At 41.9% G+C, this 18,421-nt stretch overlaps 1 protein-coding gene across 1 annotated transcript in view; it reads left to right on the forward strand.

Annotated features, from left to right (window-relative positions):
* The window catches only part of RRAS (RAS related), a 222,603-nt gene that overhangs the window by 81,658 nt on the left and 122,524 nt on the right, over positions 1–18,421 (forward strand). Inside the window, exon 2 of the mRNA XM_053690849.1 lies at positions 10,939–11,026. Coding sequence (XP_053546824.1) covers positions 10,939–11,026 — 88 coding nt within the window. The remainder of the gene's footprint in view (positions 1–10,938; positions 11,027–18,421) is intronic.

An 18,421-nucleotide genomic window follows, 5' to 3' on the forward strand; every position in this document is an offset into this window, starting at 1 on the left:
TGTAAATTATGTTGTCCCCCATCCCCTTTTATTTATGTCCCTTTAGGCCTTCAGAGGGTCCCTAGTGCATCTTAGTTTCTAGTTAAAGGCCCCTTCACTTTTTTTTTATAAAGATCATAAATCCTTTGTCAAAATATTGTCAGGTAGCTTGTTATTTTATGTTATTTCTTTGTGTCTTGATAGGAACAGTGTCTCAGGCTGTTATGTTTGTCAGCAGCTTGTTGCTGTCAAGCAGCCTAAAGTGTGGTCTGTGACGGCACTTGCTTGTTGGGTACTCATGCCAGATGATTGTTTTTGTAACAGCAGAAAACCATTGCTTGGCATAGGCTTCAGGCAAGAACTGTCTGTATATTTTGGATCAAATATCTATTTTGTCTGTTTCCCAGGTCCAAATTGTTTCTCTTGTTGCCATCTTTAGTATTATAGGGGGGAAATGTATTGGTAAATAGCCTTTTCCTATTACTGCTGCAGCAGTCTTGCTCTGTATCACCTGTATCACTTGTCCTGGCTTGTCTGTCTTCCTGTGTTATCATAAATCTTACCAGGTAATTTCATTGCTGAATATCTCATTAGAGTCATATAACCATATTATACACGTCAGAGGAAGGTTGTGTGCAGATAACATTTCCTAGCAATAGCTCTCTGGGCTTTGAGCAGTGTTTTAGGATGTATGTCTGATTTTAATTTCCAGCAATAGTCCAAATCCGGTTGACTGCAACAAAATCGGTTTTATTGCTAAACCAGCCTACATAAATTGTCTCATTTGTGTGAGTGCATGCTTCGGTCTTGAACGCTATATGGCAGCAGTGTTTGTATGTATAACATTGCACATCTATGCTACCGAGCCTACCTCACTCGTGGTGGTTTTTTTTTTTTTCCCTCTTTCTATTAAAGGGACAGTCTAGGCCAAAATAAACTTTCATGATTCAGATAGAGCATGTAATTTTAAACAATTTTCCAATTTACTTTTATCACCAATTTTGCTTTGTTCTCTTGGTATTCTTAGCTGAAAGCTTAACCTAGGAGGTTCATATGCTAATTTCTTAGACCTTGAACCCCACCTCTTTCAGATTGCATTTTAACAGTTTTTCACCACTAGAGGGTGTTAGTTCATATATTTCATATAGATAACACTGTGCTCGTGCACGTGAAGTAATCTGGGAGCAGGCACTGATTGGCTAGACTGCAAGTCTGTCAAAAGAACTGAAAAAAGGGGCAGTTTGCAGAGGCTTAGATACAAGATAATCACAGAGGTTAAAAGTATATTATTATAACTGTGTTGGTTATGCAAAACTGGGAAATGGGTAATAAAGGGATTATCTATCTTTTAAAACAATAAAAATTCTGGTGTAGACTGTCCCTTTAAATTGTATTTTATCACCTATATCATAAAGTTTAATTTGAGTTTTATGTCCCTTTAATTTAGGTATGTGTTTGTGTGTCTGTATATGTATTTATAAATATATACACACATCAGTGTTCTCAGGACCTTCATAGCAGATGCACCACTGAGTTTACTGACCACCCGGCTAAAATTTTAGCCGATATTAAAGGGACATGAAACCCAATTTTTTTCTTTCATGATTTAGAAAGAGCATGTAATTTTAAACAACTTTATAATTTACTTCTATTATCTAATTTGCTTCATTCTCTTGATATCACTTGCTGAAAAGCATATCTAGATATGCTCAGTAGCTGCTGATTGGTTGCTGCACATAGAGGCCTGGTGTGATTGGCTCACACATGTGCATTGCTATTTCTTCAACAAAGGATATCTAAAGAATTAAGCAAATTAGATAATAGAAGTAAATTGGAAAGTTGTTCAACATTGCATGCCCTATCTGAATCATGAAAGTTAAATTTTGACTAGACTGTCCCTTTAAGCTAAAATTAGCTAATTTTAAAAATGTTCCATTTGTATTGCACAAATTATCATTAAATACATTTTGTTAAATTATGCAAATAATTTGTGCTTTGGATAGTAGAAAATTATATATTAGAAAATATTATACTGCCCCCACCCGTGGATGTATAGCGATATAGATAGGTAGATAACTATCCCTGTTCTCCCCAGGACCTTTTTAATGGGTGCACCACCCAGCTGATTTTACTGATCATCCAGCTAAAATTTTAGCCAATATTTACCTAAAATTAGAAAATATTAAAATGTATCAATTTCGTGGCCGCACAGCTTCCTTAGAGTGCTATTGAGCACCCAGGGCTAAGCATGTTGCAGGGTAATAGGATGTGTACCCAGCCCAATTTGAGGGGCCGATTTATCAATGGCTGAATGGCCCCTGTTTTCGCGTGAGCCTTCAGGCTCGCCGGAAACGGCAGTTATGAAGCAGCGGTCTTAAGACTGCTGCTTCATAAGTGGTCTGCCTCCTCTAAAGCTGCGGACATCAATCTGACCGATCTCATACGATTGGCTGCAAATCTGCAGGGGGCGGCATTGCACAAGCAGTTCACAAGAACTGCTTGTGCAATGATAAATAGTCGGCATTCATCGATGTCTGTCGGACATGATCCGCTGAGCGGCTCATGTCTGACAGACCGATGATCAATCAACCCTTGAGAGTGCAGTCCCTTTCTGTGTTTTGCATATCTCTAGGGTGATTGCATAAGTCTGTGAACCCTTGACTTATTCCCAATTTGATTGAGAGTTTGCATTTGTATGCTGTATTAGGGACCCAGGTTTTGGGAGAGACTTTGACGTGGTACCTGGACTTGTCCCATTTGGCCAGATGGGGTAACTAACTCTTCCAGTTTTGCTTTAATCTTAGCTGAGAGCTTGCAAGCGAATGCTAGACTTTCTGTGTGTGAGTATATATACTATATATATATATATATATAATATATATATAATATATGTGTGTGTTGTATATATATATATATATATATATATAATATAATATATATATATAATATATATATATATATATATATATTATATATGTGTGTGTGTATATGTGTGTGTGTATATACAGGTAGCCCTCAGTTTATGCCGGGGTTAGGTTCCAGAAGGAATGGTTGTAAATCGAAACTGTTGTAAATCGAAACCCAGTTTATAATGTAAGTCAATGAGAAGTGGGGGAGTTAGGTTCCAGGCCCCTCTCAAAATTGTCATAAGTAAGACCTAATACATTATTTTTAAAGCTTTGAAATGAAGACTTTAAATGCTAAACAGCATTATAAACCTAATAAAATAATCACACGACACAGAATATATAATTAAACTAAGTTAAATGAACAAAAACATTTGCTAAACAGCATTATAAACCTGAATAAAATCACACAACACAGACTTTAATTGCATTTTTCTGCCAACAGTTATTTCTATGCATTCCAATCTGAACTGATTTATAGACGGGAAGATCTTGTTCCTTTGAAATCTGCTCGATAGCTCAGGTCTGGTTAAACTGATTAATTTCGGCTTGCTTGGCTTGCATATCTTTGCTGCAACACAAGCGGACAGCTCCACCTACTGGCTATTTTAATCAATACACTACTTCTCAATGCTTTTTAATAGCAGTCACATGACTGGAAAAAAAAATGTTATTCTGAAACGGTGCAAATTGAACCATTGTAAACAGAGGGCCACCTGTATGTATGTATGTATGTATGTGTGTGTGTTTATGTATATATGTATAGATATATTGTGTGTGTGTGAGAGTTGAAGTTTTTTACTTCCAAGTACTGTTTTAAACACACCAAGTTATCTAGCCGTTTCAATTTTTTTTGTAGGTTTAACTAACTGCTCTGTGAAGCTTCTTTCGAGAGAAAAAGCAAAACTCATTAACAATGTATAGGGAGTCAGTCTGGGAGTACTATACTTGCCTAGATTTGCTAATTTTTAATTTTCAATAATTCTATATCTTATGTAATAGAGGATTTTTTAATCTCCGTGGTTTTATCTCCATCATAAATTGTGTTTCTCCTGTTAAGTGTAGTCAGTCCACGGGTCATCATTACTTCTGGGATATTAACTCCTCCCCAACAGGAAGTGCAAGAGGATCACCCAAGCAGAGCTGCTATATAGCTCCTCCCCTCTAGGTCACACCCAGTCATTCTCTTGCACCCAACTAATAGATAGGATGTGTGAGAGGACTGTGGTGATTATACTTAGTTTTTATATCTTCAATCAAAAGTTTATTTTAAAACAGCACCGGAGTGTGTTGTTCCTTCTCAGGTAGAATTTGAAGAAGAATCTACCTGAGTTTTTGGATGATTCTAGCCGGCGTAGCTAAGATTCATTTTGCTGTTCTCGGCCATTCTGAGGAGTGAGGTAAACTTCAGATCAGGGGACAGCGGGCAGGTTCACCTGCAAAGAGGTATGTTGCAGTATATTATTTTCTGTGGAATGGAATTGACTGAGAAAATACTGCCAATACCGATATAATGTAAGTTCAGCCTTAAATGCAGTAGTAGCAACTGGTATCAGGCTGTTATGTATATGTGTTACACTTCAGTATTCTGGGGAATGGCACTTCACTGGGATAATACTATATGCATATAATTTTTAGCCTAGCTTGCAGTGGGAACGACTAGCAGCAGGCTTTTTAATGACATTTCATATTATTTGATTTTAAACGTTTTGCTGGCATGATAAATCGTTTAATTATCGGAGGTACTGGGTGAAAAATTGTTTTGGGCACTGTTTTTCCACTTGGCTGTCGTTTATTTTAATTTAAGACAGTTTACTGAACTTCCCTCACTGTTGTGTGTGAGGGGGAGGGGCCTTTTTTGGCGCTTTTGCTACGCATCAGAAATTCAGTCACAAGTCTGTTAATCTCCCTGCATGATCCGGATCGTCTCTACAGAGCTCAAGGGTCTTCAAAATTATTTTGAGGGAGGTAATCACTCACAGCAGACCTGTGAGATTGTGCTTTGACTGTGATAAAAAACGTTTATATTTTGTACATTTTTTTCTGCTATTAAGGGTTAGTTATCCATTACTAATGGGGGCAATCCTTTGCTAAATTTATGCCTTTACCGGGAAAAATTTGGTTTTTATAATTTCTCTGGTTCATTGTTATTCAACTGTCATAGTTCTTTTCTGTGCTTCTTAAAGGCACAGTACGTTTTTCATATTACTTGTAAATTGAGTTAAAAAGTATTTCCAAGCTTGCTAGTTTAATTGCTAGTTTGTTAAACATGTCTGACTCAGAGGAATATCTCTGTGCTATATGTGCAAAAGTCAAGGTGGAGCCCAATAGAAATTTATGTACTAATTGCATTGATGCTACTTTAAATAAAAGTCATTCTGTACAAATTGAACATCATTCACCAAACAACGAGGGGGGAAGTTATGCCGACTAACTTGCCTCACGTGTCAGTACCTGCATCTCCCGCTCGAGAGGTGCGTGATATTGTAACGCCGAGTACTTCAGGGCGGTCATTACAAATCACACTACAGGAAATGGCTAATGTTATGACTGAAGTTTTGTCTAAATTACCAGAACTTAGAGGTAAGCGAGATCACTCTGGGGTGAGAACAGAGTGCGCTGATAATAATAGGGCCATGTCAGATACTGCGTCACAATTTGCAGAACATGAGGACGGAGAGCTTCAATCTGCAGGTGACGGATCTGATCCAAATAGAGTGGATTCAGACATTTCAAACTTTAAGTTTAAACTAGAAAACCTCCGTGTACTGCTAGGGGAGGTATTAGCGGCTCTGAATGATTGTAACACCCGTTGCAATCCCAGAGAAATTATGTAGGCTGGATAGATACTATGCGGTACCAGCGAGTACTGACGTATTTCCTATACCTAAGAGGCTTACAGAGATAATCACTAAGGAGTGGGATAGGCCCGGTGTACCCTTTTCCCCCCCTCCTGTATTTAGAAAAATGTTTCCAATAGACGCCACCACACGGGACTTATGGCAGATGGTCCCTAAGGTGGAGGGAGCGGTTTCTACTCTGGCTAAACGTACCACTATCCCGGTGGAGGATAGCTGTGCCTTTTCTGATCCAATGGATAAAAAATTAGAGGGTTACCTTAAGAAAATGTTTGTTCAACAAGGTTTTATATTGCAACCCCTTGCATGTATTGCGTCTGTCACGGCTGCGGCCGCATTTTGGTCCGAGTCTCTGGAAGAGACTCTTGACTCAATAACTATAGATGAGATTTCAAATAAGCTTAAAACCCTTAAGCTAGCTAATTCATTTATTTCAGATGCCGTAGTACATTTAACTAAACTTACGGCTAAGAATTCCGGATTCGCCATTCAGGCACGTAGAGCACTGTGGCTAAAATCCTGGTCAGCTGATGTTACTTCTAAATCTAAATTACTTAACATACCTTTCAAAGGGCAGACCTTATTCGGGCCCGGTTTGAAAGAAATTATCGCTGACATTACAGGAGGTAAAGGCCATGCCCTGCCTCAAGACAGAGCCAAACCTAGGGCTAGACAGTCTAATTTTCGTGCCTTTCGTAACTTCAAGGCAGGAGCAGCATCAACTTTCTCTGCACCAAAACAGTAAGGAGCTGTTGCTCGCTACAGACAAGGCTGGAAACCTAACCAGTCCTGGAACAAGGGCAAGCAGGCCAGAAAGCCTGCTGCTGCCCCTAAGACAGCATGAATTGTGGGCCCCCGATCCGGGAACGGATCTAGTCGGGGGCAGACTTTCTCTCTTCGCCCAGGCTTTGGGCAAGAGATGTCCAGGATCCCTGGGCGTTAGAGATCATATCTCAGGGATATCTTCTGGACTTCAAAATCTCTCCCCCAAAAGGGAGATTTCATCTTTCAAGGTTGTCAACAAACCAAATAAAGAAAGAGGCGTTTCTACGCTGTATACAAGATCTTTTACTAATGGGAGTGATCTACCCGGTTCCGCGGTCGGAGCACGGACAGGGGTTTTACTCAAATCTGTTTGTGGTTCCCAAGAAAGAAGGAACCTTCAGACCAATCTTGGATTTAAAGATCCTAAACAAATTCCTAAGAGTTCCATCGTTCCGAATGGAAACTATTCGGACAATCTTACCCATGATACAAAAGGGTCAGTACATGACCACAGTGGATTTAAAGGACGCTTACCTTCACATACCGATTCACAAAGATCATTACCGGTATCTAAGGTTTGCCTTCCTAGACAGGCATTACCAGTTTGTAGCTCTTCCATTCGGATTGGCTACGGCTCCAAGAATCTTCACAAAGGTTCTGGGCGCTCTTCTGGCGGTACTAAGACCGCGGGGAATTTCGGTGGCTCCGTACCTAGACGACATTCTGATACAAGCGTCAAGCTTTCAAACTGCCAAGTCTCACACAGAATTAGTACTGGCATTTCTAAGGTCGCATGGGTGGAAGGTGAACGAAGAGAAGAGTTCTCTCTTTCCACTCACAAGAGTTCCCTTCTTGGGGACTCTTATAGATTCTGTAGAAATGAAGATCTACCTGACAGAAGACAGGTTAACAAAGCTTCAAAATGCTTGCAGTGTCCTTCATTCCATTCAACACCCGTCAGTGGCTCAATGCATGGAGGTAATCGGCTTAATGGTAGCGGCAATGGACATAGTACCCTTTGCACGCCTACATCTCAGACCGCTACAATTGTGCATGCTAAGTCAGTGGAATGGGGATTACTCAGATTTGTCCCCTACTCTGAATCTGGATCAAGAGACCAGAAATTCTCTTCTATGGTGGCTTTCTCGGCCACATCTGTCCAGGGGGATGCCATTCAGCAGGCCAGATTGGACAATTGTAACAACAGACGCCAGCCTACTAGGTTGGGGCGCTGTCTGGAATTCCCTGAAGGCTCAGGGATCATGGACTCAGGAGGAGAGTCTCCTTCCAATAAACATTCTGGAATTGAGAGCAGTTCTCAATGCCCTTCTGGCTTGGCCTCAGTTAACAACTCGGGGGTTCATCAGGTTTCAGTCGGACAACATCACGACTGTAGCTTACATCAACCATCAAGGAGGGACAAGAAGCTCCCTAGCGATGATGGAAGTATCAAAGATAATTCGCTGGGCAGAGTCTCACTCTTAGAAAAACAGAGCAGAGAGAGAAGGGCGCCTCCTAGTGTAGCCAATTTTTTATAAAGGAAATAATGCAAATGCAAGCATACTCACAATATGGGAAGGCAAAGATAGTGCCTAGGTGAACGGTCTGGGAACTTCACAGTGTCCCAGCTGACTGTGCACTGAGCTGAGGGCTGCTCCTCCCAAACGCAGAAGATATATCTGTGATCTGTAAATTAGGAGAGAAAACAAGAGGGCGACCCCTAGTGCAGATCAATTTTGGACAAGTGGTGAATATCTGCTTGTGCTTACGAATGGATACTCACAGAGGGTATTGCACCCTGTAGTGCAAATGTAGCGTACTAGGAATATTATGGTGTCCTAGTGCACATGACCACCCAAGTAGCACTGTCGTAGTAGGAGGTGAACTTCGAGTGTAAAAGGATGGACGTCAGGATGATAAAAAGAGAACTCCAGTATCGATGTATAAAAATATTTAATAAAAAAGATAGCATTGTACAACAGATGTCATTGTAGATCTGTGTATATTTTCTTTTATCTTTTTTTATTAAATATTTTTATACATCGATACTGGAGTTCTCTTTTTATCATCCTGACGTCCATCCTTTTACACTCGAAGTTCACCTCCTACTACGACAGTGCTACTTGGGTGGTCATGTGCACTAGGACACCATAATATTCCTAGTACGCTACATTTGCACTACAGGGTGCAATACCCTCTGTGAGTATCCATTCGTAAGCACAAGCAGATATTCACCACTTGTCCAAAATTGATCTGCACTAGGGGTCGCCCTCTTGTTTTCTCTCCTAATTTAGAGTCTCACTCTTGCCACCTGTCAGCGATCCACATTCCAGGAGTGGAGAACTGGGAGGCGGATTTCCTAAGTCGTCAGACTTTTCATCCGGGGGAGTGGGAACTTCATCCGGAGGTCTTTGCCCAAATCCTTCGACGTTGGGGCAAACCAGAGATAGATCTCATGGCGTCTCGCCAGAACGCCAAGCTTCCTTGTTACGGGTCCAGGGACCCGGGAGCGGTCCTGGTAGATGCTTTGACAGCACCTTGGACCTTCGGGATGGCCTATGTGTTTCCACCCTTCCCGATGCTTCCTCGATTGATTGCCAGGATCAAACAGGAGAGAGCATCGGTGATTCTAATAGCGCCTGCGTGGCCACGCAGGACCTGGTATGCAGATCTAGTGGACATGTCATCCTGTCCACCTTGGTCTCTGCCTCTGAGACAGGACCTTCTAATTCAGGGTCCTTTCAAACATCAAAATCTAATTTCTCTGAAGCTGACTGCTTGGAAATTGAACGCTTGATTTTATCAAAGCGTGGATTTTCGGAGTCAGTAATTGATACCTTAATACAGGCTAGGAAACCTGTTACCAGAAAGATTTACCATAAAATATGGCGTAAATACTTACATTGGTGCGAATCCAAGAGTTACTCATGGAGTAAGGTTAGGATTCCTAGGATATTGTCTTTTCTACAAGAAGGTTTAGAAAAGGGTTTATCTGCTAGTTCCTTAAAGGGACAGATCTCAGCTCTGTCCATTCTTTTACACAAACGTCTGTCAGAAGTTCCAGACGTTCAGGCTTTTTGTCAGGCTTTGGCCAGGATTAAGCCTGTGTTTAAAACTGTTGCTCCACCATGGAGCTTAAATTTAGTTCTTAACGTTTTACAGGGTGTTCCGTTTGAACCCCTTCATTCCATTGATATTAAATTGTTATCTTGGAAAGTTCTGTTTTTAATGGCTATTTCCTCGGCTCGAAGAGTCTCTGAGTTATCGGCCTTACATTGTGATTCTCCTTATCTGATTTTTCATTCAGACAAGGTAGTTCTGCGTACTAAACCTGGGTTCTTACCTAAGGTAGTCACTAATAGGAATATCAATCAAGAGATTGTTGTTCCATCATTGTGTCCTAACCCTTCTTCAAAGAAGGAACGACTTCTACACAATCTGGATGTAGTTCGTGCCCTGAAATTTTATTTACAGGCAACTAAAGATTTTCGCCAAACTTCTTCCCTGTTTGTCGTTTATTCTGGACAGAGGAGAGGTCAAAAAGCTTCTGCTACCTCTCTCTCTTTTTGGCTTCGTAGCATAATACGTTTAGCCTATGAGACTGCTGGACAGCAGCCTCCTGAAAGAATTACAGCTCATTCTACTAGAGCTGTGGCTTCCACTTGGGCCTTTAAGAATGAGGCATCTGTTGAACAGATTTGCAAGGCTGCAACTTGGTCTTCTCTTCATACTTTTTCCAAATTTTACAAATTTGACACTTTTGCTTCTTCGGAGGCTGTTTTTGGGAGAAAGGTTCTTCAGGCAGTGGTCCCTTCCGTATAAAGATCCTGCCTGTCCCTCCCGTCATCCGTGTACTTTAGCTTTGGTATTGGTATCCCAGAAGTAATGATGACCCGTGGACTGACTACACTTAAAAGGAGAAAACATAATTTATGCTTACCTGATAAATTCCTTTCTCCTGTAGTGTAGTCAGTCCACGGCCCGCCCTGTTTTTTATGGCAGGTCTAAATTTTTAAATTATACTCCAGTCACCACTGCACCCTGTAGTTTCTCCTTTCTCGTTTGGTTCTCGGTCGAATGACTGGGTGTGACGTAGAGGGGAGGAGCTATATAGCAGCTCTGCTTGGGTGATCCTCTTGCACTTCCTGTTGGGGAGGAGTTAATATCCCAGAAGTAATGATGACCCGTGGACTGACTACACTACAGGAGAAAGGAATTTATCAGGTAAGCATAAATTATGTTTTTTTTGTTGTTTGTGTTTTTTGTATTTGGTACACCAGCATGCAGTTTATTAAACAGCTCACCACACCAAAAAAAGATGCACAGCACTGTAAACCTTAATATGACATGTGGAGTGCACATATTTTGGCACTCAGACCTAGTTTGAAAATTGTGGAATTCTGCTAATTCTTTGATCCTTCTCCTTCTAGTCATACTTTGTTTCGGATTATGACCCAACAATTGAAGATTCCTACACGAAAATATGTGCAATTGATGGAAAGCAAACGCGACTGGACAGTAAGTGTGCATTCCGTCTGGAATTTTTTTTGTTGTCTCTTCATGCAGAATGGTAGTTGGGTGGAAAGCAAATCCTTGGTACTAAATTATACCCGGGCAAAATGTTTACTGATGAGTTTTACTTAAAAGTAGAATATTTGTAGCTATAAATACCTAGTTTTGTTGCACTTGTTGCTGGGTTTCTACTTTGTGTATTTTATTTTTTTTATATTGCTTCCAAATGGTTTGGATGAAATTACAGACGAGTCCAGTAGTTATTTGCCAGCACCAGTGTTGGATATAGATCTGCAGAATGAATATCTGCTCTTTCCAGACTTCCTGTTGTAGTCATTCTAATATAATTCCTTTGCTAAAAAATAATGAAACTGACAACAGTTGTAAGCAATATTTCTTTTTTTTTTTTTTTCCTTTCATGCAACAATGCACTACTGGGAGATAGCTTAACACATCGGTAAGCCAATGAAAAGAGGCATAACAATGCAGCCACTAATAACAATAAAGCTCCCAGTATTGCATTGCTGCTTTTGTATATATCTAGGTATGCTTCTCAACAAAGGATGCCAAGAGAAAGCAAATTTGATAATAGAAGTAAATTGGAAAGTTATTTAAAATGGCATGCTCTAACTCTTATTTTGAAATGTGATTTTGACTTTGCTGTCCCTTTAAGAACAGATGGTGATAATTGAGAGATATATATATATATATATATATATATATATAATCTGCCACATAGGACTGCACTCACTGGATTTATGTAAAAAACTCTTTAACCCCTTAACGACTGAGGACGTGCAGGGTACGTCCTCAGAAAAAAGGCAGTTAATGCCTGAGAACGTACCCTGCACGTCCTCAGTGTGGAAAGCAGCTGGAAGCGATCCTGCTCGCTTCCAGCTGCTTTCCGGTTATTGCAGTGATGCCTCGATATGGAGGCATCCTGCAATAACCCTGCATGGCCATCCGATGCAGAGAGAGCCACTCTGTGGCCCTCTCTGCACCGGACATCGGTGGCCGGTAACGTTGGTGGGTGGGAGCTGACTTGGGGAGGCGGAGTGGGCGGCCATCGATGGGCCGTATAAGGTGGAGGGGGGCGGGATCGGGGCCGGAGCTGACGGGGGCGCGCACGGGCGCGCGCGCGTGCACAGAGGGTGGCGGGCGGGCGGGCGCGTGCACGGGGCGGGAGCGGGTGGGAACCGCTATACTACAGAAAATTAGATTGTAACTGTGGGGGAAAAGGGACAAATTAAAAAACAAATAAACTTTAGTAAAAGGGATCTTGGAGGGGTGGGGGGTTGTTCTTGGGTGTGGGGGGAGCTACACTACAGAAAAAGGGATTTTTCTTAAAAAAAAAAAGCACATTTTTGTTCTAAACTGGGTACTGGCAGACAGCTGCCAGTACCCAAGATGGCGCCCATTAAGGCAGAGGGGGAGGGTTAGAGAGCTGTTTGGTGGGGGATCTGTGAGGTTGGGGGCTAAGGGGGGATCCTACACAGCAGCATATGTAAATATGCTAAAAAAAAAACTCAAAGCCCAAATATACCTTTTATTTTAGTACTGGCAGAGTTTCTGCCAGTACTTAAGATGGCGGGGACAATTGTGGGGTGGGGGAGGGAAGAGAGCTATTTGGGAGGCATCAGGGGGTCTGATGTTTCAGGTGGGAGGCTGAGCTCTACACTAAAGCTAAAATTAACCCTGCAAGTTCCCTACAAGCTACATAATTAACCCCTTCACTGCTAGACATAATACACGCGTGATGCGCAGCAGCATTTAGCGGCCTTCTAATTACCAAAAAGCATCGCCAAAGCCATATATGTCTGCTATTTCTGAACAAAGGGGATCCCAGAGAAACATTTACAACCATTTGTGCCATAATTGCATAAGCTGTTTGTAAATTATTTCAGTGAGAAACCTAAAATTGTGAAAAAGTTAACGTTTTTTTTTTTATTTGATTGCATTTGGCGGTGAAATGGTGGCATGAAATATACCAAAATGGGCCTAGATCAATAGTTGGGGTTGTCTACTAGACTACACTAAAGCTAAAATTACCCCAAAATGCTCCCTACATGCTCCCTAATTAACCCCTTCATTGCTGGGCATAATACACGTGTAGTGCGCAGTGGCATTTAGCGGCCTTCTAATTACCAAAAAGCAATGCTAAAGCCATATATGTCTGCTATTTCTGAACAAAGGGGATCCCAGAGAAGAATTTACAACCATTTATGCCATAATTGCACAAGCGGTTTGCAAATAATTTCAGTGAGAAACCAAAAGTTTGTAAAAAATTTGTAAAAAAGTGAACGATTTTTTGTATTTGATCGCATTTGGCGGTAAAATGGTGGCATGAAATATACCAAAATGGGCCTAGATCAATACTTTGGGTTGTCTACTAAAAAAAAATATATACATGTCAATGGATATTCAGAGATTCCTGAAAGATATTAGTGTTCTAATGTAACTAGCACTAATTTTGAAAAAAAATGGTTTGGAAATAGCAAAGTGCTACTTGTATTTATGGCCCTATAAGTTACAAAAAAAGCAAAGAACATGTAAACATTTGGTATTTCTAAACTCAGGATAAAATTGTGAAACTATTTAGCATGGGTGTTTTTTGGTGGTTGTAGATATGTAACAGATTTTGGGGGTCAAAGTTAGAAAAAATGTGTTTTTTTCGATTTTTTCCTCATATTTTATATTTTTTTTTATAGTAAATGATAAGATATGATGAAAATAATGGTATCTTTAGAAAGTCCATTTAATGGCGAGAAAAACGGTATATAATATGTGTGGGTACAGTAAATGAGTAAGAGGAAAATTACAGCTAAACACAAACACCCGCAGAAATGTAAAAATAGCCTTGGTCCCAAACGGACAGAAAATGGAAAAGTGCTGTGGTCATTAAGGGGTTAATTAGGTAACGTTTCGGAGCACGCAGGCCCCTTCCTCAGACCAGGAAGGGGCCTGCGTGCTCCGAAACGTTACCTAATTAAAGAGTTTTTTACATAAATCCAGTGAGTGCAGTCCTATGTTGCAGATTACTATGATTACTTATTGATCTGGCACCCTGGTTGGCGACTATTTGACATTGAGAGTGCAGATACACATGGAGGATGCATATATATATATATATGTATATATGTATATGTATATATATATATATATGTATATGTATATATATATATATATATATATATGCATTCATAAATTGAAATTATTTATTTATGCATTCATTACTTTTGGGAATTCAGAACCTGGCTACCAGGAGGAGGCAGACACCCCATCCAAAGGCTTAAATACCTCTCCCACTTCACCCATCCCCCAGTCATTCTTTGCCTTTTGTCCCAGGAGGTTGGCAGAGAAGTGTCAGAAGTTTTCAATAGTCTCTTATGGAGGTAGTACTCTTCGGCATGGGACTTGAGTTTTAAGTAGTCCTGTCAGCCTCTCAGTGAGAGCATGGATGAAGGTTAGAGTCCGGAGATGCAGGGAGAGACTTTCTGCAAAACCATCCCGACTCATATTAACAGTTCCACAAGCAATTGGCATTGACGAGTTTTGCTGCCTGCTTTCTTCTCTCAAGTCCATGGCAGAGGCGATGCTACTATCTGTCACACTTGAAGAGCCGTGTTCCTGTTCCACAGTGTTGATTCCGGTAAGATCATTTCATTATAATTGCTTGTATTACAAAGTTTTTCCCGAGTGGCTACCACCTTGCGGGACTAACTATAACTCAGAGTCTCAGTGAGGCTCCTTTTGTATCTTGGAATCGACGGTTAATATCTCCTGAGGGGGGTTATTGAACAGGGTTATTTTTTTTTTTTTAAATCATGTTTGTTATGTAATTCAACCAGCGTATATGTAGTGTTACTTAGGCTCTTGGCTATGGAGCGTAACGGCCGTTGGAAGTGACACGGCCTTTATGGTTGCACACGCTTTTTTTCTGGACCGCACAGTGTGCTTTGGTTCTCTATTTCCGCATTCCTGACAGTGTGGCGACGGAAAATCTCTGGTCCGCTGGTGTATGGGTCCTAGGAGGTGCTGTGTGCCCCACCCATTGTGGGTGTCAGGTGCCGTCAACAGTTTTCTTATTTGGTCCGTTTTTTTGTATCCAATATCCCAGTTATGGAGGACTCTCATATTGTAGAGACAAATGTCTCTGATTCGGGTTCTGTTTCTCGTGAGGAATATGAATTGGCCCGGTTGATGCATGCCCTTCAGTTATGTTCAGATTGCCGGTTTAGAGTGCTCAATTCCTCGGGATCGGGGAATCAAGGGGCAGCATAACCATCCGTCTCTGGGGATTCCGTTCCCCGAGTGGCGAGTTCTCTACCACCAACTCTTACTACACATGCAGGTAACCCAGATTTTGCTTATCCTTCTCTGAAAGTGGCTTATTCTCCCTGGAGGTCATGGCGCGTTTTCGCATGTCCATTGTTATGGCACTGGCGCATCTGCAACTACCAGAGGTGTGTTTAAGATATTGTACGTGTTCTGTTGAGCGGAGCACTTCAGGCATGGGATTACCTGCTTAGCTCTCCGGGGGAACGAATGTCCCTGAGGCCTCAGGGGGTCAACCATCGGGGTCATCTTCTGCTCCGATGAAGGTATGCTGTGCCTTTTGTTATAGACTGGCGCGCCTTCGTGTCCTTTTGCGGCACATTCTGGCGTTGTTGGAGATCCCATTCTTAAAGGGACAGTCTAGACCAGAATTTTTTTTTAAAAGATAGATAATCCCTTTATTACCCATTTCCCAGTTTTGCATAACCAACACAGTTATATTAATATACTTTTAACCTCTGTGATTATCTTGTATCTAAGCCTCTGCAAACTGCCCTTTTTTTGAGTTCTTTTGACAGACTTGCAGTCTAGCCAATCAGTGCCTGCTCACAGATAACACTGTGCTCGTGCATGAGAAGTTATCTATATGAAATACGTGAACTAACACCCTCTAGTGGTGAAAAACTGTTAAAATGCAATCTGAAAGAGGTGGGCTTCAAGGTCTAAGAAATTAGCATATGAACCTCCTAGGTTAAGCTTTCAACTAAGAATACCAAGAGAACAAAGCAAAATTGGTGATAAAAGTAAATTGGAAAATTGTTTAAAATTACATGCTCTATCTGAATCATGAAAGTTTATTTTGTCCTAGACTGTCCCTTTAACGGATACAGGATACTCAGTCTTCTACTTTGAACGGCTTGCAGAATTAGCTATATGAGGATGAAGTAATCTTCTTATAGCCTTGTTTATTGAGTATCCTTTCCTTTCCAGTCCTGAGCTGGAAGAACATGATCCCGGTCCTGTGGGTGTGTCTGTTCTTCTTGGGCGATTAACCTACGGGTGTCTTAGCTTTTATTTTAATCCGGTTTGGATGATTTTTTCTTTTGTGATCAGGTTTATGTATTTCCTTCGGTAATTTTTCTGATATCGATACTCGCGACTGTGATCGCTCAGTTTACTTCTACGGAAGTTTGTTTGATGTGAGGACATGTTAGTCCTATGTTTAAAAACAAAACAAATAAAACAAAAAAACACACAGTTTTTATTCTCCATCCCTGGGGATGACTGACTGCGGCCTTAACAGTATCGACCCTGAGCTTCAGGCTGGTCCTGATGGGGTTCAGACCCTTCTGTCTTGCGGCCTATTTCAGACACGTGGTGCCTGTTCTGCCTGGCTGGTCCGGTTGAGGCGCCGAGTGTTTCACATTATTTTTGTTTGTTCTTTGTTTTTCTTTTACAAGTTCAGATAAGCATTCTGTGAGGGCCTGAGTGTCCGTAAGGCGGGGGGATTGGTCCAGTCCTTGTTAGCCTCTCTTGCTGGTCGACTGGGACTCGGTGAAGTTCCACTCTGTGTTCCGTTATTTCTTCAGGATTGGGACTGTTTCTTCCCCATGAAGGGTGGAGGACTCAGGGCCTCCTTGCCACCGGCCATGACAGTCTTGCCTTAAAGGGGCTCCGTGGAATTGTTCCTTTTGAGGTTCTCCTCCCTCGGGTCGAGATTTCTGGGCCTTGTCCGTTTCTCCTTAGTGGTTTTGAGCCGCTTATGGGGAGGGCCGTGTGGTTTTTCCTTTTTTGGGAATTGTTTCCCTATCAGGGACGTTAGGCTATGTTGTCTCTTTCTCCGATCTTCACCTAGGGGTTTTGTTATACCGGGGTTTGGGATGCTCTGCATTCTTTTTCTTGGTTTGTGGTCCTCTGGTTGCGTACACTGAGGAGATATGGAGACTTTCCTTTGTTCTACTCGCTCTAAGAGTGACTTTGTTCCTCGAGGTTCTCTCTTGGTCTCTAGAGCCTTGGCACGCCCCTGTCGTGCTCCAGCTCCTTTTTGGAGTGTTTGGATTCTTGTAGAGGGTGTTCTCTTCCTTTTGGGTTGAGATTTGTGGGTGAGTCTTGTTCCCGTTCTCCGGGTTAGTCTGGTTATTTCCCTGTGAGGTCTGATTTTTCAGACAGGGTATTCGTGCTCCCTGGGGTTTTGTTTCTTTTAAACAATTCTGGGGCTTGGGCCTATAGTTTGGTTTGGGTCTTTCTGGATGTCCGGAAACTTATGATCCTGTAGCTGGTTCGGTGTGATCCAGTTTCTTCCAGGGAACATAGGCTATGGCCCAAGGACTGGCTAGTTGAGCCTGCTAGCAGCTTGGCCAGGTTTCTGGGAGCTTTTGGATTCATTCCTTTTGGCTTGCCTTGTCCTTTGATGTATTCTCTTTGGGGGGAGTTTTCTGTGTTCATCAGGACATCTGGATGTTTTTCAGACTATAGCTCATGTCTTGTGAACATGTGCGCTGTTCTTATCTGTGCCCCTCCCTTTGGGGGGGGGGGGGGTTGTTTGTCCTTATAGAAGGGGGGTTTTCCTCTCTCTGGAAGGTTGTTGTCCTGTCCTGTGTGGAGGAGATTGGAACAGGTGTGTTTATCCTGTAAGGGTAAGCAGTTTTCTAATCTGGGGCTTGTTCTGTTCTATCTGTGGAGATTGGAATCTCCATGTTAAGACGGTCTGTTATGCTGGGTCTTCATAGGGACATCTCCTATGGGGGAGTACCTCTTTGGAGAAGCTCTTGGGTTCGCACCCGAGTTCTGTTGGGGTGGCCGAGTTCACCACATTCCGTCCTTCCTTAGGGAATGGATATGTTGGTGGGCTCCACCGTTTCAGGAGCTGAAGGTTGTGGGTTTGATCCCAGGCAACAGTTCCCGCTTTTTAATATGAGACAGCTAGCTTTTGAAAGCGGAAATTTGTTAAAGGTTGGGGGTCCTTTCTGTTCCCCTGTTTTTCGGACCTGCCTGTCACTTGGGCTGGTCCGGTGTGGAGCAGGCTCTGCAATTTGTTGGTCGTCCTCGGGTCTTTGAGGTCCGGTGAGCCTCCTTGAAGTTCTGTGCTTTTCCAAATTCAAGTTATTTGAGAGGACTGACGGCTTT

This window comes from Bombina bombina, chromosome 8 (genome assembly GCF_027579735.1).
Source record: "Bombina bombina isolate aBomBom1 chromosome 8, aBomBom1.pri, whole genome shotgun sequence".
NCBI classification, from domain to species: Eukaryota; Metazoa; Chordata; class Amphibia; order Anura; family Bombinatoridae; genus Bombina; species Bombina bombina.